Genomic DNA, 24,373 nt, shown 5'->3' with positions numbered 1-24,373 from the left:
GGCAGAGATCTTAGGCGACCTGCCGTTCAAAGTCTGGTGCATTCTAGTCTCGTCGGGAGTCGAGCGTGTCAGGAGGTTCTCGGCAGTAGCTAGTCAGCTCTGACTCGTTAGCAACACACAATAAGCTAATCGTGGGTCTAGCATTTTGGCGACTCTCCCCCCCCCCCCCCCGCCCTCAGAGCTGTGAGGCCTCCTAAGGGGGAATGAATAGAGACGATACGTGGCCCCCGATAGTGTAATGATCCATTATAAACGCGCAAGGTCTTGGTAGCATTACTGTGGAGTAAGCTCAGGCCGCGCACTAGAGCCAGAGGGAATCACACTTGATTACCTCGCTGAGGCCACCACGGGCCGCGCTGACCAATGGGGTGGCGCGGGCCGCGGGGCGGGGCGGGGGGGGTGGGTAGAGGCACACGCCGGATTCCGCTGGGCCGACTTCCGGCGCACGGCGGGCGCCCGGGCTCGGAGCGCGCGGGTGAGCGTGTAAGCGTGAGCTGCAGGACCGCCCTGTGTCGTTGCGGGAGCCCTCTCCGGTTCTAAGTAAAGTACGCCTATGCTTCGGTTTGGGAATTTACTATCAGGAATTGGATGAAACTGTAGGAACCGATTTGACTGTAGGGATTCTCGTCTTGGTTTTAAGTGCCGTGGGTGTGGGTGGGCCATGTGCGTTTCACTTCTTTTGACCGAGGTTGACGTTGGATTTTTCACATTCCCTCCCTTCTAAGAGGTCAGGGTCTTTTTTTTTTTTTTAATGGGTCTGTATTTTTATGCCTTTTTTTAGGTCATAAGCCTAAGATGCATATTTTTTCTTGATGCACCCCTGGTCTGTAGCAGATTTAGTCCACTTTCGTAATTGGTTTCTGCTTTATATCATTCACCGTGTCCTTCTCAGTTGGTTTACCTGACTCTCTTATTCTGGTTTTAAGCTACCCGTTTAGATGGCCGAGGCCCAAGAAAGTTAAGTTCCTCGAGGTATCCCAGCTAGTAAGGGGCAGTCTCAACCCAAACCAAAGCACTTTGCAGCCCAGGCCTCCTAACCATCCCTGGTGTGGATTCCTTCAGGCTGGATCCTAATGCAATTTCTGTGATCCGCTGTGGCAGCTAGGACAGTTTTCCTTTAGTGCCTCTCATCCAAACTAAATGGGTTTTTTTTTTCTCTAGAATTCAGAAAAATTTGTTTACCCCAGGTGTTTTGATACACGTGGCAAGGCTGTTTTTGTTAAAAATAGCTTTTGTCTGAGACAATAGCGACTTTTCTCTTCCTCAAATTTTAAGTAATCATCATCTCAACTGTGAAGACTATCCAAAGCAAAATTGCATACTTTGGAATCAAGACTTCACTTCCTCTTAGATGTGTGACATACAGCAAGTTGTTTAACCCAAGTGGACCTCAGTTTCTTATCTGTAAAGTGGGGTGGTTATAGTAGCTACCTCAGAATTCTTACGATTGTGAAGCATTTCTCGTGAAAAGCATTTAGAATAGCATCTGGCACAAAGTAAGTGCTCAAAAGTTGTAAGTGTTTTGTATTACCAGCCTAGATTTTTCTGTAAATGTGTAATCCTAGCATCACTCAAGAAGTTACTGATTTCAGTTTTCTTTTTTGCTGTCTTCAGTTTGCCTTCTACCTAATGAAACGTCTTCTAGAAATTAGTAGACTAGTGTGACAAGTATTTATTCCTTTGGCTTTTCTCTCCCTGTTAGTACTTGTATCTCTTAATGTATCAACTTACGTAAAAGTAATAAAATATAACAAGCTCGCATTTATTGCTGCTGTCAGAAATTGTATTAACTGTTTATAAATGTCATTTCAAAGAAAATGTTATTTCAGTTAACCCTTAATACAGCTTCTTAAGCAAGTTCTCCTCCTTCCATCTTTTAAGATGTAAAGAAATCGAATTACAGGTAGTAAGAGTTTAGCCAAGATTACACTGCTGACTTGAGTTGAGATAGATCCGTCTCAGATCCGTCCAGCTGAGAGTCAAATGCCAGAGCTATGGTGAGACGTGTTCAAGTTTGAATTTGCCTTCTGTACCAACCTTCTAGCATATTGCACTAACTTCTTAAATCAGGAGTCAGCAAACTGGCCCTTGTACCAAATCCTTCCTGCCACCAGTTTTTGTACAGCTCACCAAATAAGAACAATTTTCACAATTGTTACATGATTAGGAAGAATTTAAAGGAAGAATGATATTTTTAAGACATTTGAAAACTGTAAGATATTCACATTACAGTGTCCATAAATAAGGTTTTATCGAAACACACTCATGATTATCCTTTATGAGCCTGTGATAGCTTCCTACCGCTTAGAGCAGAACATAGGCAAACTATGACTTACAGCCCACTGCCTATTTATGTAAGGTTTCACTGAACATAACCATGTTCATCCATTTCTGTATTGTCTATGGCTGCTTTTGTGCCACAGTGACAGAGTTGAGCTGTTACCATAGAGATCTTATGACCCTCAAAGATGAAAATGAAAATATTTACTCTCTGGCCCTATACAAGCCCCAATCTTAAATATTTCTTCCAGTTTATGATAACTTTAAAGTCTTATCTGTGGTATCTCAAGATTTAAAAGCAGGTATATTAAATTTGAAGTTTAAATTTGAAATGTTAGGATTCTTGTTTAAGGATTAATGATTGCAAATCTTTCAAAAGAGGAAAAGTAGGGGCACCTGGGTGGCTCAGTTGGTTAAGCTTCTGACTCTTGAATTAGGCTGAGGTCATGATCTCCTGGTTTGTGGGTTCAAACCCTGTGTGGAGCTCTGCACTGGCAGTGGACCCTGCTAGGAATTCTCTCTCAGTCCGTCTCTCTCTGCCCCTCCCCCGCTCACATGCCTTTCTCTCTCTCACTCAAAAAATAAACTTTTAGGGGCGCCTGGGTGGCGCAGTCAGTTAAGCGTCCGACTTCAGCCAGGTCACGATCTCGCGGTCTGGGAGTTCGAGCCCCGCGTCGGGCTCTGGGCTGATGGCTCAGAGCCTGGAGCCTGTTTCAGATTCTGTGTCTCCCTCTCTCTCTGCCCCTCCCCCGTTCATGCTCTGTCTCTCTCTGTCCCAAAACTAAATAAACGTTGAAAAAAAAAAAAAATTAAAAAAATAAATAAATAAATAAACTTTTAAAAAATTTTCAAAAAGAGTGAAGTAAAACCTAAAGAAAGGTGATTATTCATAGGAATTTTTTTTTTTTTTTTAAATCAGGTTAGAAGTCACCATTTAATTCCTTAACCTAGCTCTAGGCCAGTCTGCCTCATTTTTAAAATACCTACCTCGGGGCGCCTGGCTAGCTCAGTCATTACAGCATGCAGCTCTTGATCTCGGGGTCATGAGTTCAGTCCCCACATCAGGGGTGGAGATTCCATAAATACATACCTCCCTAATCCTCATGAATATTGTCATCTCAAATTATGATCCCTAATTTTTCATAAATAAATCTGGGGAGTAAAATGTTATTTGTAGGATTACAAGTGACCACTTAAATCATATTTACAAATTGTGATTTCTAAAGTTTATGCATTATAAAATAACTGTGGTTTTCTTTCTGCAGCTTTTATTTTCCTTTGGAATTCCTGCTTTGCAGACAGAGCAATGGCAGCCCGCGTACTTGTAATTGGCGGTGGCGGAAGGGAACATACACTGGCCTGGAAACTTGCACAGTCTAATCGTGTCAAACATGTGTTGGTTGCCCCGGGCAATGCAGGCACTGCCTGCTTGGAAAAGATTTCAAATACTGGTAATCATCTTTAAAAGTGGGGAGTAAGGGTCGCCTGGGTGGCTTAGTCAGTTAAGTGTCTGACTTGATTTCTGCTCAGGTCAGGATCTCACACTTAGGAGATGCAACCCTGTGTTGGGCTCCGCCCTGAGCATGGAGTCTGCTTAAGATTCTCTCTTGCTTTCTCCCTTTACCCCTCTCCCATACACGTGTGCTCTTTTTCAAAAAAACAAGTAATTAGGGGTGCCTGGGTGGCTCAGTCAGTTAAGCGTCTGACTTGGGCTTAGGTCATGATCTCACAGTTCATGTGTTCAAGCCCTGCGTTGGGCTCTGTGCTGACAGCTCAGAGCCTGGAGCCTGCTTTGGATTCTGCGTCTCCCTCTTTCTCTGCCCCTCCCCCACTCACACTCTTGTCTCTCAAAAATGAATACACTTTAAAAAAATTTTTAAATACAAAAAAAATAAAGTCGGGAGTAATAGCTAATAATCGTAAATGATAAATGTCAACCACATCTGTTCTTTATAGAGTCGATAGTTATTCACATTTGAATGCTTTTCTTAACCTTAAGATGTATGTGGTAATTTAAATACTTGTATGTTGTAAATTTAAGGTATCTTATTCAGGGGCACCTGGATGGCTCAAGTCAGTTAAGCATCCAACTCTTTTTTTTTTTTTTTTTTTTTTTTTAATTTTTTTTTTTTCAACGTTTATTTATTTTTGGGACAGAGAGAGACAGAGCATTAACGAGGGAGGGGCAGAGAGAGAGGGAGACACAGAATCGGAAACAGGCTCCAGGCTCCGAGCCATCAGCCCAGAGCCCGACGCGGGGCTCGAACTCCCGGACCGCGAGATCGTGACCTGGCTGAAGTCGGACGCTTAACCGACTGCGCCACCCAGGCGCCCCAAGCATCCAACTCTTGATCTCAGGGTTGTGAGATCAAGCTCCGCATTGGGCTCTGCACGGGTGTGAAGCCTACTTAAAAAAAAAAAAGGTATCTTGTTCAGAGGGTAGCATTTCTTTATCTTAAATTACTATAAATGTTACAAAATACATCCATTGAAAAAGTCACAGGTGCCTAAGGGTAAAGGCGTTTTGATGTGTATTTTTTGAAATGAAAAGTTGAGCGGTGCTATTAAAAGTAAATTTTGGCAAATCTGAGTCCATAATAGACCTCAACCTTTATCTCTTTCACTGGTAAAAGTGAAAAAAAATGTTCAGTTCTTACACTACCTTCAATTCTTTAGTGACTTCCTTAGAATAGAACTCAAACTCCTAACTTCCAAAGCCCTGTGCAGTCTGGCTCCTGTATCACTTTCCAGCCTGATCTTTTATGTCCTTTGTATTTTTTTCAGTGTGCTTTCTGTCCATGCAGTTCTGCCATTTTCCCAAACAGAGCTGCCTTGAACTTGGTATTTGTTCCCACCCCTAGCATGACTGGCTCCTTGTCATTCAGGTCTCAGTCTATATGTTCTCTCCTCAAAGAGGTCTTTCCTAAACTAGGTAAAGCGTGCCCACCCCATTTCATATGCTTTCAGTCATGAACCATTGTACAGATTTACTTTTCTGTTGTCTATCTCCTATCATCATTTCCCTGCAGGAACATAAGCTCTAGATTGTAAGCTACATGAGGGCAAGAAACCCATCTGTCTTGTTTTTGTATTGCATGCATCATGCCTAGTACCCTGTAAGGCACATAATATTTATGGAGAGAACATAGGCCCAACAAGCCACAAACTGGGAGAAGATAATTGTGTACATAGGACCAAAAATAAAAAATGATAAATGAAACATCTGCTTCCCTGGTTCTTAGTTTTGCGGATGAGGTATCTTAATGTATTTATTGAAGAACTGGCACGTTCTGTGTAAATAACAGTTGATGTCCTGTAGACTGGCCCATGAAAATCTCTCAAGATTGCCATGAGACTGCTGCCACTTGTAGCAACAGGATAGGTATTTTTCTCTTGCCACTCTCTGCTGTGCAGATGTAGTCAGCTCTGCTCAGCCCAGTTGTGTTAGCAGATACCAACCCTGAGTACATGGTTTTCTATCCTTATCCTACTCAGGCAGCTCACAAGTTGAGAACCCTACTCTTTCTGCACTTACCCCCTACACATCACAAACATCATAGTTTAAGACTTCAGCCAACTTAAGAATGGTAGTCCAGGGGCTCCTGGGTGGCTCAGTCAGTTAAACATCCAGGTGTTGATTTCAGCTCAGGTCATGATCTCGTGGTTCATGAGATCAAGTCCCCTGTCAGGCTCCTGTGCTGATGGTGCAGAGCCTACTTGTGATTCTCTTTCCCTCTCTCTGCCCTTCCCCCATTGGTGTGCACACTTGCTCTCAAATAAATGTTAAAAAAATAAATCTAAAAAACAAAAGCAAAAAAGAATGGTGGTCCAGATACAGTGAAGCATGAGGGTACTTATGGAATCAACCCATACTTTGCATATGGTTGATCCTGCTGTTAATTATTTAGAACTCCATTGAGAAAACTTACCTGACTTGTGGGTTGAAGAAGGAAGGTAGGTCTTAAAATTATCATTCAGTTCGTACCTTACACATCTCTGCCCAAAGACCCTTCCTGGAATAGCCTCCCAATTCACCTGACATCAAATTTGCCTGATTTGTTCATACTTGGTTTTTTGTTTTCTTTTTTTTTTTTTGCTTGCATATTTATTACCCAAAATTCCCACACAAGCATCCTAAGTGTAGGGACTCTATTAGTATCTTAACCGAGTGACTAGTATAGAATCTAGCATATAGTGGGTCTCAGTAAATCTTCAGTAAATGACATTAAAAGACAGTTTCTGAATATATCCTGTGTTACATTTTTTGCTTACAATCAATGTGACAAAGGACTTCTAATAGCTCTTTGGGAAGCTTACTGGTATTGTCATCTAACTGGCTGTAGTGATGGAGGACTGAGCTATGTTGGTTAGTTTAATGCAGTAGGTTCTGAATATCTCACAGTGAAACTATCATCTGTATCCGTAAAAGAAAACCAATAGTTAATAGGCATCTAAAAATAAAGTCCTTGTTTTTCGGCATGACTATTAATGTCTTATCAAGTGAGATGGGTTTGTTTTTCTGTTCACAGCCATCTCGATAAGTGATCACACTGCCCTTGCTCAGTTCTGCAAAGATGAGAACATTGAATTCGTAGTTGTTGGACCAGAGGCACCTCTGGCTGCTGGTAAAGTTTGTTTCTATTTATCAATATAATATATGCATTGCCAACAGGAGCTTAGAGATCATCTAAGATGAGGATTTTTAATCTTGTATCACATTGGAAAAAGAGCTTTCACCCTCTTGAAATGTATGGATTCTACGTTTTTTTCCCTAATGTATCAGTAATGTGATGAATGAAAGATCAAATCTGCAACTGTGGGAAACATTTTATGTGTTCATATTCTGCTCTGTTCTGGTGTCCGTTTAATAGTCCTGCACTTGACTCCAGCAAATAATTTTTGCTGGGTTTGAATCACATGGTACTAAAGTTTCTGTTTCTATCCTGGAGACAATATGAATAATCTAGTTATTTTCTGCCACTACTTACCTGCTTTATATCCCTATAGACTTAGTCTAATCGTGATTCTTCAGAGTCAGAAGGCCCTACAGAGACCTTGGTTCACCTAAGGCTGCCTGTTTCCATCAATAGGAATTGTTGGGAACCTGACCTCTGCAGGAGTGCGATGCTTTGGTCCCACAGCAGAAGCAGCTCAGTTAGAGTCCAGCAAGAGATTTGCCAAAGAGTTTATGGACCGACACGGAATCCCGACCGCACGGTGGAGAGCTTTCACCAGACCTGAGGAGGCCTGCAGCTTCATTATGAGGTAGCTAGAAGATACACAGGTCACTTTTGTGTCACAGGTTTATAGTAAGATAATTGTGGGTGGGGAACTCATGCTGTGTAGGTTAGGACCCTGGGCATGTATAGTTGTACACTCTGTGGCCTTGCAGAAAGAAGAATTTTTTTAATATAAGTGAAGAGTTTCTAAGGGAAAAGATAACATTTGATTCGGCAGTCAGGCTCTCCTTTCACAGCCAAACTGACACAGTGGCATCTTACAACATAAAGGATATTGGCTTTTTCATAAATAATTAACTAGAGTGAGGAATCTTCACTTAGCCTTCTGCCACCTGGACTGAGATCTAAAAAGACTAAACATTCTTGTTCTTTGTTGTGTTAAAAATATTAAGCAATTAGGGGCACCTGGGTGGCTCAGTTGGCTAAGCGTCTGACTGCGGTTATGATCTCACACTTAGTGAGTTTGAGCTAGGCATCCCTCTCTGTGCTGTCAGCACAGAGCCTGCCTCAGATCCTCTGTCCCCCTGTCTCTCTGCCCCTCCCCTACTTGCTTGCTAGCTTGCTCGCTCTCTCTGTGTCTCTCTCAAAAGAGATAAAATAAAAACATAAAGCAATTAACAAATGATGGTAGGTACATGCCTTTGCCCTTTTGTTGACATTTCTCCCTTTTATCTGGTATGTTTTCCTTTTAGTTGAGTCAGTTTCATTATTTTTCATCCTATAGGGTTTTTAGACACTGAATGTTATTATTTTCTTATAGCCAGATGACTTGGGTAAGTAACAATTTTGTTACTTATTTTGGGTAAGTCTCCTTGTAGATCTCCACTCCCATCCAACAGAAGAAACTACCAAGAACAGTTTCTTCTGTGTACTCTCAGAAACGACTTATGTATCCACACTTAACACTGGTCTTACACAGTTACATCTTCTACTAGAATGAGAGTACAATTCACTACTTTATTCCTAAGGATCATTCCATACCTGTGCTATACAGTTGCTTCAGTTTCCAAAGACCTTGCCTATATGATCTCATGATAAGTGAAAAAAGCAAAATTGTATGTACCTTATGATCACGACTCCAAAGGAATACATAGGGGAAAAAATCCTGGCAGGAAGTATCAAAATGATGTCGGTACAAGCACTTTTTTTTCTTTCTGCTTTTCAGTTGCTATAGCTTATCATTAGAACATCCTAGAGCATTTTAAACTTTTGTAAGGATTTATTGAATGTTGAAGATGACTCTGTCTTTACAGTGCAGACTTCCCTGCTTTGGTTGTGAAGGCCAGTGGTCTTGCAGCTGGGAAAGGGGTGATTGTTGCAAAGAGCACAGAAGAAGCCTGCAGGGCTGTACAGGAGATCATGCAGGTAGGTTGTTCTCTGGAAAAGTCACACTGTGATGAATTATTGTGATGAATTGTGTCTCAAGGACACAGTCTAGCAAACCCATCAGTTATTTGTTGTAATACTGTGTATTATAATCCATCTCTATAAAAGGCTTTTTACAAATCTACACTGATGGCTAAACCATGATGCTATTCTTTGGAAGTAAGTTGTAGCATGCTTTGTTGTCTGCTATGGAAGGTAGAAAATCCTCAGACTATAGAACATTCAAATTCTCAGCCATCTATGAAGACAAGTATTTGTTATGTCCCAGGTCTAAGAGAAGTGAAGCATTGAATTAATATCCTTACTTTTCTTTTATGATCCATCTTGGTTATTGATCTCCCTTGTCAAAATATATTTAGATCCCCAGAAGAGTGTTAATGATGTGTTCATTTCACCTGTACCAGTGCTAGCTCTGTATCATTGCCACTTGACAAAATAGGAAACATTCGTATGGGGTGCCTGGCTGGCTCAGCCGGAGGGTCTGAGGGTCACGATCTCAGGGTTGTGAGTTCAAGCCACACATCAGGTTTAGAGATTACTTAAGTAAACAAAAAAGAAAATATTCATATGTTCCTTTGAGGCTTTCAGAAAAGGAAGGGGAAATTACAATACTAGAATTGGTTCATAATAGAAATTGTGAAAAATGACAACAGTCCATTAAGTAAATATTAAAAGCTTAACTTTCTTTTTTTTCATCTGCAAGGAGAAAGCTTATGGAGCAGCTGGAGAAACAATTGTCATTGAAGAACTTCTTGAGGGAGAAGAGGTTTCTGTAAGTGTATTCATTTATCTGTAAGTGTATACATCTTACAGAGTATGAGAAGTTGTATTACCTGATCTATGAGCCCCAAAAAGATTTTATTTATTCTGGTTGTTTCATCTGAAAGCATAAACCCAGCACCTACAAAGGAATTTGTATATGTTTAGTATTTTGGATGCAAGTGAAAAAAGAATTTATTCTTTCTTAATCACACCCAGTATATCAGTAGAGGACTTGGGTTTTTATCATCTATTATTTAAGGGGGGAAAGGTTGAAATATTTCACTTTGAAATTAGCTTTACCTTTTTTTCCTAACTTGCTCAAAAATTACAGACCCTTCAGAAACTGAGTATACAAAATCTTTTGATTCTTGATGTAAATAGCTTAGGGTTACTTATGTTTCAACTCACTTGAAAAAAAAAATTTTTTTTTCTCCTGATTAGAGCTATGGTACATCTAGTTCTCCTTATTAAGTTGTTGTTTTTCTTTTCCTTTTTTTTTTTCTTTTTAATTTTTTGCCATTTAAGATAAGTGGACTATTTTGTTTTCTCTGCAGTGTCTGTGCTTCACTGATGGCAGGACCGTGGTCCCCATGCCCCCAGCACAAGACCATAAACGATTGCTGGAGGGCGATCACGGCCCCAACACAGGGGGAATGGGAGCCTATTGTCCTGCACCTCAGGTACTTCCCAGAAGTCCAGCTCAAGTTCAGCAGTCATGGTTTGGTCTTCTCAAAGAGCCCTTGGACCATGTTTTTCTGTCTGTTTTCTGTACGTGATGCTACTAACCAGCAACTTGGATTTCCTATTAAATGACAAGTATCTCTTCTAGTTGCACTCAGAAACAAAGACCATGGGGGAAGGGAAGGAGAAAAATAGTTACAAACAGAGAGGGAGGCAAACCGTAAGAAACAGAACAAACTGAGGGTTGATGCGGATAGGGGGAGGGCGGTAGAAATGGGTGATGGGCATTGAGGAGGGCACTTGTTGGGATGAGCAGTGGGTGTTGTATGTAAGTGATGAATCACAGGGATCTACTCCTGAAGCCAAGAGCACACTGTATGTTAGCTAAGTTGACAATAAATTGTATAAAAATATAAACGAATGAGTGAAAACCTTTTCTAAAGTCCTTGAAGAACTGTGGTTTGAAATCCTTCTAGCTCCTGCTCTCTACACCCTGTTTTTAACCCATGAGAGCCAATTATAGTACAGAATTTTAAAAAAAAAATTTTTTTTAATGTTTATTTATTTTTGAGACAGAGTGTGCAAGTAGGGAAGGAACAGAGAGAGAGGGAGACACAGAATCTTAAACAGGCTCCAAGCTCTGAGCTGTCAGGACAGAGCCCGACACGGAGCTTGAACTCAGGAGCTGTGAGATCATGACCTGAGCCGAAGTTGGACACTCAACTGACTGAGCCACCCAGGGGACCCTAGAATTATTTTTTAATCATCTTTGGCTATCCAAGGCCTAGCACATAAGTGCTCATTAAATGTGTGCGTGTCTGTGTGTGTGAAAGAGAGATGAACTGAGAACCATGTCAGACTATAATTTGTTTTTATGGTTTCTGTACTTCATAATGAGTACATAAAGTATGTTTCCAAACAATTTTTGGACAGTTTTTATAAGGAATTGCATTGGGTGTCTTTTAAGTAGAACTAGCACTTCAGAAACTCACCCATTCTTTTCACTGATGATTAGTCACAGTTGTTTGTGCTGATAGTATATGTAGTGCCTTATACACACTTTTATTGATTAAAAGATTAAAAATAAAACAGGATTTACTTAAAGCTGTAAGATTTTTGTTTGTTTTTTAATTTTAGAAAGAGAAAGTGGGGGAGAGAGGCAGAAGGACAGAGAATCTTATTCAGGCTCCATGTTCAGTGGGGAGCCCGATGTAGGGCTTGATCCCACAGCCCTGGGATCATGACCTGAGCCAAAATCAAGAGTGGGTCACTCAACCAACTGAGCCACCCAGCACCCCAATGTTTTATAAGTATTAAAAGTACTATTCAGGGGCGCCTGGGTGGCACAGTCGGTTAAGCGTCCGACTTCGGCCAGGTCACGATCTCGCGGTCCGTGAGTTCGAGCCCCGCGTCGGGCTCTGGGCTGATGGCTCAGAGCCTGGAGCCTGTTTCCGATTCTGTGTCTGCCTCTCTCTCTGCCCCTCCCCCGTTCATGCTCTGTCTCTCTGTCCCAAAAATAAATAAACGTTGAAAAAAAAAATTAAAAAAAAAAAAAAGGTACTATTCAATAAAAGTGATTTTAGTACAAGAGCTATCTTCAGGGGCGCCTGGCTGGCGAAGTCAATAAAGCATGCAGCTCTTGGTCTCAGGGTTTTGAGTTCAAGCCCCACATTGGGTATAGAAATTAGTTAAAACTTCAAAAAGTAAAATCTTTTTTTAAAAAAGAACTATGTCTAGGTCTAATTTTTGTAATTTATAAACTTTCACATTCTTCATTTTATAGGCTTATGGAATAGGCATAGAATATACTAGAAGGATACAAAAGAGCCTCAAGGTGGGAGGGGAACTTTTTTCATTTTTACTATTATTATGGTTTAGGAAACTCTTTTTAGTGAGTTTTAAGTGTGTACACGTTTGGAATTCTATAGGTTTACTAGTAAAGATGATTTAATACTTAGTCATAAAACAGCAGCTGACCCCGATCAGTAAATAATACATAATCTAGCTTCTGCTTTATCTCTCAGAGGTTTTCTTTCCTTTTTATAAAAGTAAGGCTAAATACTTAAAGGGTCAATGTGAAGATTTTAAAAGCTTATGAATTTAAAGTGCTTAGCCTAGGGGCACCTGGGTGATTCAGTCGGTTGAGCATCTGACTTCAGCTCAGATCATGAACTTGAGGTTTGTGGGTTCAAGCCCCACATAGGGCTCGCTGCTGTCAGCCTGTCAGCACAGAGCCCACTTTGGATCCTCTGTCCTCTCTCTGCCCATCCCCCACTTGCATTCTCCCCAAAATAAATATTTAAAAATAAGTAAATAAAGTAGTCAGCTTATCTGAAGTAGTAAAAAATGATAGTTTTCATTGTCCCATATAGTACTGCTTATAAGACATTTTTTTAATATCCAGTTATATTTAAATATTCCTATATGATCCCCAGGTTTCGAAGGATTTGCTGCTGAAAATAAAAAATACAGTTCTTCAGAGGACAGTGGATGGCATGCAGCAGGAGGGTATGCCATACACAGGTGAGCACACTGATATCACTGTGGGCATTATTCATGGAGCAACTTTACACCTTGACAAAACTTCCCCACTTTCTTTTTTCACCACCTTTTAATTGAGCCCTGTCGTAAAGTTTGCCATGGTTAGTGCAAAACTTCGAGTGTTAGAAACATACTTTAATTTTCAGTCACGATACAATGCTTTCATGATAGTTTTTTGGGTTTTTTTTCCTTTTTCATTGAAGGTGTCCTCTATGCTGGTATAATGCTGACCAAGGATGGCCCAAAAGTTCTGGAGTTTAATTGCCGTTTTGGTGATCCAGAGTGCCAAGTGAGTAATAATTAAAGACAGTATATAAAGTGGTACTTTGTTGACATGTGTTTCTTTTTTTTTTTTAAATTTTTTTTTTTTCAATGTTTATTTATTTTTGGGACAGAGAGAGACAGAGCATGAACAGGGGAGGGGCAGAGAGAGAGGGAGACAGAATCAGAAACAGGCTCCAGGCTCTGAGCCATCAGCCCAGAGCCTGACGCGGGGCTCGAACTCACGGACCGCGAGATCGTGACCTGGCTGAAGTCGGACGCTTAACCGACTGCGCCACCCAGGCGCCCCGACATGTGTTTCTTAATCTCAGGATTTTATCAGCCTGGAAATAATTACCTTTAAGAAATATGTGCAGGTTCTGCTGGTATCTCAGTGAGTAAAATGTCTAGAGAGAACTAAAGTTTCTCTCAGTTGCCATGTTGATTTATGTTTTCCCAGGTGATCCTCCCGCTGCTTAAAAGTGATCTTTATGAAGTGATTCAGTCTACCTTTGATGGCCTGCTCCACACATCTCTGCCTGTCTGGCTGGAAAACCGCACCGCCCTAACTGTCGTGATGGCAAGTAAGGGCTACCCAGGAGATTACACCAAGGGTGTGGAGATAACAGGTAAATACCCGGGAACCAAAGGTGGGATTAGAGTGCAACAAGTAACCTGTGTTACAGCAGGCCTTCCTCCCGTGCTCTGCTCTGTGCCTTTTACAGGTATAAGGCCATCAGAAACCTTGAAGGGATTTTTAACCGTGTTGGATGTGGGTTTCAAATATCCAGAATTACTGTATTTAAAGAATTGCCATCAGTTTCTCTTCCTCACAAGAAGACCTAAGTAGGCCTAGCCAGGTTTCTAGAATATCACTTGCTGTTTCTTTCTTTTCCACCCTCCAAGAGCCAGGAAGATAAAGGGAATTTATGAGAGTCAGAGGAACATTGGTAGAAGCTACATCAGTGAGACACATCCCAGAGGCATCACAACTAGACCCCACCCCCTCTTCCATTTGCAGCATACCCCATAGTCACTGGGATGTCAGAATTAAAAGTTTCAAAACAATAGCCTTCTCTTCTGTTTCCCTTTATAGGAAATGAGGTATCTCTTGTTAAATGATACTAAATAAAACAGTGTCTGAAAATGCCACGTAAGTTCTAGTGCCATAAGCCCCAAGGCAGACCTCCATGATCCCTGGCAGGCTGTAGTTTGGCCTCCCTCAGGACCCCAATAGTGCATTGGTTCAAACACCCCATTTCCTGCCTTGCCCAGACAAGTCCACTGCCCTGTGAGTCCCACACGTGGCAGCTGAGCAGGTAGGAATTGATTGCCTTTTAAAATGAACAAAGAGAAGGGATAGACTCAAGATCACTTATATTGGTGAAATCTCCCAAGACTGAGGTGACAAGTGTAATAGTCATTTCTGACACAGCAATATTAGGTATTCCCAACACCAGTAGGTATTTGGAACTGAATGCCCTAGTGTTATAACATTTAGGGAAGACTTCTAACAAGTTACCAACCGCAATGCTAAGAGAAGTAATGACCAAAAAGGACAAACTGAATATATAAGAGTGTGGGGGGGTTTTTTTGTTCTTTTTTGTTTTTAATTAAGAGGTTATCTTTGTATAAGCTGCCCATGTTGGTCACTTGAGAATACAGAAAATATGGTCAGATAATATATTAGGTGTAAAATTATATATGAGAGTTTAAAAGAAAATTAAGCTAGGGATTTTAGACAGGGCCTGAAACCAAATTTAAATTTGTCTTAAAATTTTACAGTTGTTGTATTAGGGAAAAGATTAAGAATATGTTTTGCATTACAGTTACTCCTTAGGTTATTTAAAGAAGAAAGCAACTTAGATGGCTATGATAAAAAAGAAATTCCAAAAGTAAAAGATGTAATCAAATGAAGATTTTATTCATTGATGTTTATAGGGTTTTTGTTGTTGTTGTTGTTTTTCCTTTTTCCATCTTTTAAGTTTTAGTTTCTAATGTCCTATCAGGAGAAAATAACTGTACAGCTCACCCTTGAAGAACATGGGTTTGAACTGCATGAGTCTGCTTACACGTGGATTTTTTTTTTTTTTTACAACACAATATACCATAAATGCATTTTCTCTCCCTTATGACTTTCTTGGTAACATTTTCTTTTCTCTGACTTACCTTATTATAAGAATGTAGCATACAGTATGCGTAACATACAAAATACACATTAATCGACTGTTGATGTTATTGGTAAGGCTTCTGTTGGACATTAGACTATTAGTAGAGTTTTTGAGGAGTCAGAAGTTATACATGGATTTTGGACTGTCAAGGGAAGTCAGCACCCCTAACCCTGACATTGTTTAAGGTTCACCTCTTTGTTTAGGTCCTAAGCTTTTCAGGACTTGGGTTCTTTTTTTTTCTTTTTTCCCTCCCCTATTAAAAGTTCTCACATGAGGCTTACGATAACACAGGTTTCTGATAATACACCTGTCACCCAATAGCAGAACGGGCTGTTCTTAAGAGAGAGGGTCTATTTGTTGTTCTGGTGCTTTATTCCTTCCTGATGGGATTACTGTGAAGATTCATTTAAGTGAAATAAAAATCTTATTTAAAAACCTTATGAAAACGAAAAACTACTTCAGACGCATGGATTGCCGTTATTACGTAAATATGCTCTCTTACAGGCTTTCCTGAGGCTCAAGCTTTAGGACTGGAGGTGTTCCATGCAGGCACTGCCCTGAAAGATGGCAAAGTGGTGACTAGTGGGGGTAGAGTCCTTTCGGTAACAGCCATCCAGGAAAATCTCATTTCAGCCCTTGAAGAAGCCAAGAAAGGACTAGCTGCTATAAAATTTGAGGGAGCCATTTACAGGAAGGACATTGGCTCTCGTGCCGTAGCTTACCTCCAACAGCCCAGGTAAATTTCCTACCAAGGTGATAAGATGGCTTCAGAACTAGCACAACTTCAGAACTGGTGTAAATGGCTATGTAGGAATTTCTGTTAACCCTGTACTAAGTCATTCTATAATTTCTCTCTGTGGGACTGATCTGATTTTTATTTGCATTTAGTTGGAGTCAAAACTAGTTAAAACAATATTCAGATGAAATGGAAAAAGCTTCATAGTACCTTTTTGTGTTTGAAAAGTTTAAGAACTTTTTCACGTTGTATATTTTAAATATATATAATCATTTGTCAGGTACTCATAAATAAAAATGGGGATAAGAGGTTTTCATTCCTTGAGTTATCATATATTTAAACATTACTGTTGTATGTTTATCTTAGTTCCTGGTTTTGTCCAAGAATTCAAGATGAAAGTATTGGCCATGTAATTTTGCAACTTAATTTGATTATACTGTTAATTTTGGCGGTCTCACTTTTTACTGTGTTTATACTTATTACTGAAATATGTTTTTGGACCCCTTATATGTTGGTACATACAGCTATTTTTTTTGTAAGATCAATAAACTATTAATTGCAAATGTGGGTGTTTCAATTTATTAAATATCGTAATTACAACTCGTTGAGTTCATCTGTGAGAAATAAACAGGTTTTAGGACAAAATGAGAAATTTTTAGTAACTTAATTAAACTTAATACTATTAACTTCTAGACAAATGTTTAAAGTTTAAATACTGGAGGTTTTTTAGGATTAAGAACATTAAAATACCATGCTAAAAGTTTTATTTTTCATTTTAAAATAACTAGATTCTCCATTGAAATGACTTATTTCAAGGGACTGTGGTCTTAATACTAGTCTGAGTTTATTAAAGATGAAGAAAATGAGAGGACATAATGCCAGCTGCTACCTGAGAAAAGGTTTTTTTAAACCAGTAGAACTTGTTTTCCTATTTGAGCATGACTCTGGACTGCTAATTTCATTGGAGTTAATGGCCAAAGCCATCAACTCTGTTTGTACCCTGACACCGTGTTTCTAACAAAATTTCACATACTTATTCATGTATCACTACATTCTGGTAGATCAAAGTACTCATTTTTGTAAGGCAAGGCTACTGAATTCCCAGTGCTGTTCATGAACTTCATTTCTAGATGCACTGGTTCAATGTGTTGGCCTTATTTAGAAGGGAATGGTGCACTGAGTATCATTATCTGGTTTTGCTTTTCTCTTGTGTGTTTCTATCTGGTTTCTTACTGTCTTCAGCTGAAAGGAAACTTACACAATTCTCTATTGCAGTAAGAGTCCAGTTTCATTATTCAGGGATTTCTTTGGAGAGTGCATATAATCCTTATCTTCACTTTCTTTACTCCATTTTAGAATTCCTTTCCTTCCCATACCAAAATTGAACAGAGATGTTGTGGCAAAATATTAGTATATGTAGCTGCCTGTGAGGAATACTTGTAGAAGAAATAAGAGAAGTAGTTCTCAATAGTGATGATACAACTGAATCAACTGAGGAAGTTATTTAAACACATTTCGATTTCCAGGGCCTGCCCTAGACACGTTAAAATCTGCAGATGGGGCCTACCATGTTCGGAGAGCTGAAAACCACTAGGGATATCTTCTGTTTTAAATAATACTTTAAAATTAAAATAACTTTCCCTGGCATTTAGGTGAAGTGCTTTGTTTTGTTTAATTCTTTAGGGGCCTGACTTACAAGGAATCTGGGGTAGACATTGCAGCTGGAAATATGCTGGTCAAGAAAATTAAACCTTTAGCAAAAGCTACCTCCAGACCAGGTAAGTCAGAGCCTATACTTTGCTAGTTCATTCATTAACTTTGAGAGACATTGAGAATTGATCTGTAATTTACTGAGGAAAATGTTCCAAATTAATGCCAGGTTCCTGTAAGTCTTGTCCTATGTAAGTCATACCCAGTTTTCTGCTTTCTTGTCTGTAATACTAAGAAAAGCATTTCTTGAGGCGCTTGGGTGTCTCAGTTAGTTAAGCATCCAACTCTTGGTTTTGGCTCAGGTCATGATCTCACAGTTCCTGAGATTGACCCCTGAGTTGGGCTCTGTGCTGATAGCCCCTCCCCTACTTGTACTCTCTCTCAAATATTTTATTTATTTTTATTATTATGTTTTTTAAGAGTGCACAAGCAGGGGAGGGGCAGAGAGAGGGGGCAGAGGATCCATTGTGGGCTCCGCACCAATAGAGAACCTGATGCAGGACTCGAACTCATGATCTGTGAGACCATGACCTGAGCCGAAGTCTGACACTTAACCAACTGAGCCACCCAGGTGCCCCAAAATAAATAAACATTTAAAAGAAAGAAAAGCATTTCTTATCCGTGATGTTAAACTTAAGATATGTCTGCTCCTTTAATATTTAATTACTTTCTTGATCAATTCTTTGAGCATGTGGTGCTCTCCCCCATTCTCAGGAAAAGCAGCTCTTAGCCATGCTTATGAAGAAGTTGTTTGTACATCCATGTGTAATCTGTTGAAATGCAGCAAGTATTTAATTTTTTTCCCCATTAGGCTGTGATGTTGATCTTGGAGGTTTTGCTGGTCTTTTTGATTTGAAAGCAGCTGGTTTCAAAGATCCTCTTCTGGCCTGTGGAACAGATGGTGTGGGGACTAAACTGAAGGTAATCAGACACCTATGTGGTTAAAGGCCTTTTGGGAAAGTTGAGAGAATTTACTATAAATCAAATACATATTTTTCCTCTCTTGATATGCACTAGAGAGAACTATACCAAATAACCATAAAATATGGCTAAAATATCTATATATTTCTGAGAGCACAATGTTGTTGAGGCTCTATCTGGATGAAAAGCTTATTTGAGGGGATTAAATGGGATACTTTTGGATCAAGTAGCTCATCAGAATTTAGTATTTTGTCTTTGGGTGCTCGGAGCAGCAATATTTATTAGCCTCCACTGATAAACTGACAAGGTATTATTTGGAGCTTATTCACTTATGTGGACATTTCTATTGTGCTTCTTTAGATTGCCCAGCAGTGTAATAGACATGATACCATTGGCCAAGATTTGGTTGCAATGTGTGTAAATGATATTCTGGCCCAAGGGGCAGAGCCCCTCTTCTTCCTTGATTACTTTTCCTGTGGAAAACTTGACCTCGATACAACTGAAGCTGTTGTTGCTGGAATTGCCAGAGCCTGTGGGAAAGCTGGATGTGCTCTCCTTGGTATGACCGACCATCCATTAATCTCCTGTCCTTTTTCTTACTGTATTTTACCCCGTGTATAAACGTGATTGGTACCAATATAGATAAGAAGAAAAACTGTAGATTACAAAATGAAGCAAATAAAATATATATAACATTACCAGAAGAAAACTTAGATCCTGGTGCCCTCAAGCTTCTCCTCAAAGGTTTGTCCCCCAGACTCCTACTCCTAGACTGTGAGCCAGGCCTTGCCTTTCTCCCTGATCTTTAGCATCTCCACCCCCATCTTTCTCAATGGCCTCATGGACAGACAGGGTTAGCAGTTTCCTGCTTACTGGCCTGCAGCAGAAGGAGATGATTCCTGGCATTCTAAATCTTAATGTTTCCTGACTGAAGTGACACTAGGAATAAAATGTACCTAACACAGAAATACTACTTAAATATATATGAGAATTTGAAGCAAAATGAATGTGTAGTCCGAGTGGTGAAACTACCTTCTTTATATTACCATTTCTGTGGAAAATATGTCCCAAAAACCAAAATTGCCTTTTCAACCGTCTTTTAGTGTTGTTGTTTTTTTAAATTTTATATTTGAGAGAGGGAGCAGGGGAGGAACAGAGAGAGAGGGAGACAGAGAATCTGCAGCAGGCTCCAGGATCTGAGCTGTCAGCACAGAGCTGGACGCAGGGCTCGAACTCACAAGCAGTGAGATCATTACCTGAGCCGAAGTCGGATGCTTAACCAACTGAGCCACCCAGGCACCCCTTCAGCCATTGCTTAGAACAGTTTAGGGGCACCTGGTGGCTCAGTAGGTTAAGCATCTGATTGTTGATTTCGGCCCAGGTCATTATCTCACGGTTCATGGGATGGAGCCCTGCACTGAGCTCTGTGCTAACATCATGGAGTCTGCTTGGGATTCATTCATTCTCTCTGTCTCTCTCTCTCTGTCCACCCCCTTCTCCTTCTCCCTCTCCTTCCCTCCTTCCCTCCTTCCCCCACTCTTGCTCAAGTACGCACTCTCCAAGTAAATAAATAAACATTAAAAAAAATGCATAAAAAAGAAAAAAAAAGAACCATTTATAACTTGGAGTCTGCCTGCCTAGACCCTGTCTTTATATATGATCACAAAAGTGAACCGTACTTTCTAGGCCAGGGCATTTGGATTTAGGCCTGAGTATGTCACTTCTCTAAGCTTATACTGTCATCTGGAATGTAGAGTGATTATAAAGATCGAATACAGGTGAAAGCATTTCTAAACTTGCCATAGGAATGACATTCAACCAAGCATTCATCCTTTGAATGTCATGCTGTTGGGAAGCTACACTTCTCCCTCATGGGAATTTAGCGGCTTGCCTTCAAATTGTACTTGGTTGAAAATTCTGTTAGGCAGCTAATAGAATACATACTTTTTTTTGAACATTTGTGAAATATAGCCACATGTTTAATTGTTCATATTAAGAGCAGGGGGCACCTGGCTGGCTCACTTGTAAAAGCACGTGACTCTTGATTTCGGGTCATGAGTTCAGGCCCCATGTTGGGCATAGAGATTACTTAAATAAACTTAAAAGAGGGGCACCTGGGTGGCTCAGTCGTTTGAGTCCAGCTCTTGATTTCGACTCAGGTCATGATCCTAGGGTCATAAGATCGAGCCCTGCATCAGGCTATATGCTGAGTGCTGAGCCTGGAGCCTGCTTGGGATACTCTCCCTCCCTCTCTCTCCCCCTCCCTCTCTCCCCTCCTCCCTCTCTCTGTCTCTCCCTCTGCCCCTCTCCCTGGCTCTCATGTTTGTGCACACTCTCGCTCTCTCAAGTAAAAAAAAAAAAAAAAAAGCTGGTGTCACTACTTCCTAGGCAGGTTTATAAATACTATGTGATTTCTTTGTTCTTGGTGTATCTTCCTCCAGGAGGTGAAACTGCAGAAATGCCTGACATGTATCCTCCCGGAGAGTATGACCTGGCCGGTTTTGCCGTCGGTGCCATGGAGCGGGATCAGAAACTCCCTCACCTGGAAAGAATCACCGAAGGGGATGTCGTTATTGGAATAGCTTCATCTGGTCTTCACAGCAATGGATTTAGCCTTGTGAGGAAAATTGTAGCAAAATCTTCCCTCCAGTACTCCTCTCCAGCACCTGATGGCTGTGGTGACCAGACCTTAGGTAAAAGCACTCAGGTTTCAACTCTCCCGTTTGGAAATGTCTGAGCAACCACTTAATGGGTTAGTCTTTCCTTAGTAAATTAGAATGGAATAAATTACCTTGTCCTGTGAGTTTACTGTTGGGACCTTATTGTAAAACCTGGTGTGTCTGTGCAGGGTCAAATCATTCTGTATTTCAGAATTGTTTTTTATATATGATTTGGTTTTACATTCATAGGCTAAGTTTTTGTCTTCTCTCTCCAATACACAGGGGACTTACTTCTGACTCCAACGAGAATCTACAGCCATTCGCTATTACCTGTCCTACGTTCAGGACATGTCAAGGCCTTTGCCCATATTACTGGTGGAGGATTGCTAGAAAACATCCCCAGAGTCCTTCCTGAGAAATTTGGAGTGGATTTAGGTAAGATTGGTACAAGGAACTTTTTGTTCAGAAAACCATTTGGAGGAAAACTACATTATGGAAGAAAATTCTTAATTGTTAGGGTTTCTCAGAAAAAATAGGGCTGACCTTTCTACCTCTTTTTGCTTTATTAACCATGTTTATAAGGCATAAAATCCTTGCATGTAATTGACTTATGTAGATGAAATGCTACGGGGGGGTGGGGAGGGGGGGTGGATCGAGCCCTACATTAGGCTCTGAGCTGACAGTGTGGAGTCTGCTTGCGATTCTGTCTCTCTCTCTCTGTCCCTCACCTGCTCATGGACAAACGTGTGCTGTCTCCCTTTCTCTCTCTATATATATATATTCCTCTCTCCCTCTCTCAAATAAAAGAAAAGAATAAAAATAAACTTTTATTAGAGATTTTTGTTGTATTGTAGCAGACCTAAGTCTAAATTTTAAAGTAAATACAGCAGGACAGGGGTTTGATTTTAACTTTTTATATAGCTTCTTTTTCTTTATAACTTCTTTTAAATAGTGTACACATTCCTCTAAATCTGTAACATAAGCCTCCTAGTTTTGCATCATACTTAGGGCATTTTGGTCATTGCTAAGACCCAACTAAACGTTCACAAACCTTTACTGCAATTTACTGTATTTACTGGAATACAATTAATCCATTAGGGGATTCCTAAAAACATAGTTAATGCAGCACAAAACCAATATTCACTTAATTGTGAATATTGGCCAAGTGTGTCAGCAAAAATGCTGTGGATATCTCAGGTACAGATGGATCCCCCAAAAATTCACAGCTTTGTATATATGCATACGTTATACGTTGTGTGAGATAATAGGTTCATGAAACATATCTTTCCTGTTTTCAGATGCCCAGACCTGGAGGATCCCCAGGATCTTCTCGTGGTTACAGCAAGAAGGACACCTCTCTGAGGAAGAGATGGCCAGAACATTTAACTGTGGGGTTGGGGCTGTCCTCGTGGTGTCAAAGGATAGGACAGAGCAGATTCTGAGGGATATCAAGCAGCACAGCGAAGAAGCCTGGGTGATTGGCAAGGTGGTTGCGTGTCCTGAAGGTAAATCGCTCCTTCTTTAGTTGCTCTTAGGTATGTAACCTGAAATGCCACTGCCCTGCCTCGAGCTCCTGCCCACGTTTTATTACAGCCCTTGTATGGCACCCGTGTTCACACAGCTGCGACAGGACAGAAGCTAGTAACACCACACACCTCTTCCCTCCTGCCCTAGGGTGCTGACACCTTGTGTGGTGGTCACATATGCACAACTATAGCCCAGAAGACAACCCTTAACCAGTGGAGTGAAGAAATCCCCACTTGAGGGACAGAAGAAGGGAGCAGTTCTGAGGCAGAGTCTTCACGGTGCCTTTGAGGTCCCAGGGGAAGTCAAGCCCCAGTTGCCCCCAGTGGCGACCAGTTTAGTAACACACTCTTACGCTGGCTTTCCAGATCACTCTTCCCAGATCTTCACTCTGGTTTCCTGGGGTCATCTCCAAAGTCCTGTGCCACATGCGAGACCTTGTCTCAGGCTGTGCTTTGTGACTCAGCTCAGCTCGCCAGTGAAGCGGGCGCCCTGACAAGTGCCGTGTATACACAGGACTCTGTCAGACATACTAGAAATTGACAGAGTGGCAGAAAAGCCACTCAGATGAGCTGACAGACGCCAGTACTTGCTGGTGATGTCGTATCTGCCTTTCATCCCTTTATTGTGTAGGTTCCTTTTCAGGCCAGTTCTCCAAATACCGGAAAGATCTCTTGAGCCCACATCCTTGAGCTCACATTGCATTAGGAAAGAGGCCCTCTCTTCCTCAACATCCTGTATCAAATCTTTGAATGGCCTTGCTTGGGTTACATGCCTTCCCTGAGGTCAGGAGACAGTGACACGCCATAGCTTTTAGTTGGAAGTAGGTAATTAATACATGTTCTCTTTCAGGAAGTTTTTATGAGTGAGTAACTTTAAGTAATACAAACCTATTCTTCATTTTAGTCCATGCATATCTTATTTTCAGAATAAAGTATTTCCAGTTTTCATAAAATACTTTTCTTTCCATTACTGTTAATTCACTATTCTATTCTTATTTACTGGGTGTGTTTGAAATGAAGGTTCTCCTCGTGTGAAAGTCAAGCATCTGATTGAAACCATGCAAGCAAATGGATCAGTATTGGAGAATGGCACTCTGAAAAATCATTTCTCTGTCCAACCAAAAAAGGCAAGAGTGGCTGTCTTAATATCTGGAACAGGTGAGATGTGCCCTCCTTCCTTCCTACTGCCCGCCCCCCCAAAAAAAAACCTTCAGATCGTGAGGACACTCTCAGTAGAATGGGGCAGGGAGTCATTAAGGGCTATTATTTTTCTGTATCGTCAGTCTTTACACTTTTCTCAGGCATTTGAGACACCTAAAGGAAGAGTAGAGGGTATCACGAAGATGATTAAAGAAAAAGGAACTGGAAAAGATAGAAAATCCAACTTCTTTTGTACCGTAGCTCTGTAGTTGAAAAGTTACAACAGCTGAGATTTGTTTGTTTGCTTGTTTTTTATGATTTTTATTATTTATTTTCTAATTTACATCCAAGTTAGCAC

General features: G+C 40.6%; 1 protein-coding gene across 3 annotated transcripts in view; it reads left to right on the top strand.

The window, feature by feature from the left end:
* GART (phosphoribosylglycinamide formyltransferase, phosphoribosylglycinamide synthetase, phosphoribosylaminoimidazole synthetase) overlaps positions 1-24,373 on the top strand; it is a 29,268-nt gene that overhangs the window by 1,051 nt on the left and 3,844 nt on the right. The window contains exons 1-18 of one of the 3 annotated variants that reach the window (XM_047874508.1): positions 406-540; positions 3,546-3,731; positions 6,810-6,905; positions 7,371-7,545; positions 8,774-8,885; positions 9,610-9,678; positions 10,223-10,348; positions 12,785-12,872; positions 13,094-13,179; positions 13,612-13,780; positions 15,827-16,058; positions 17,742-17,836; positions 18,580-18,689; positions 19,050-19,248; positions 21,131-21,382; positions 21,632-21,784; positions 22,648-22,854; positions 23,896-24,033. In XM_047874508.1, the coding sequence (XP_047730464.1) occupies positions 3,587-3,731; positions 6,810-6,905; positions 7,371-7,545; positions 8,774-8,885; positions 9,610-9,678; positions 10,223-10,348; positions 12,785-12,872; positions 13,094-13,179; positions 13,612-13,780; positions 15,827-16,058; positions 17,742-17,836; positions 18,580-18,689; positions 19,050-19,248; positions 21,131-21,382; positions 21,632-21,784; positions 22,648-22,854; positions 23,896-24,033 (2,452 nt within the window). In that variant the 5' untranslated portion in view covers positions 406-540; positions 3,546-3,586. Of the gene's footprint in view, positions 1-405; positions 546-3,545; positions 3,732-6,809; positions 6,906-7,370; positions 7,546-8,773; positions 8,886-9,609; positions 9,679-10,222; positions 10,349-12,784; positions 12,873-13,093; positions 13,180-13,611; positions 13,781-15,826; positions 16,059-17,741; positions 17,837-18,579; positions 18,690-19,049; positions 19,249-21,130; positions 21,383-21,631; positions 21,785-22,647; positions 22,855-23,895; positions 24,034-24,373 lie in introns of those variants that run through there. The other 2 variants (XM_047874507.1, XM_047874509.1) reach the window with 2 other exon arrangements.

The sequence above is a fragment of the Prionailurus viverrinus genome, chromosome C2, assembly GCF_022837055.1.
Source record: "Prionailurus viverrinus isolate Anna chromosome C2, UM_Priviv_1.0, whole genome shotgun sequence".
Taxonomy (NCBI): Eukaryota; Metazoa; Chordata; class Mammalia; order Carnivora; family Felidae; genus Prionailurus; species Prionailurus viverrinus.
Note: the sequence above shows the minus strand (reverse complement) of the source record. Positions and strands in the feature narration are given on the sequence as shown.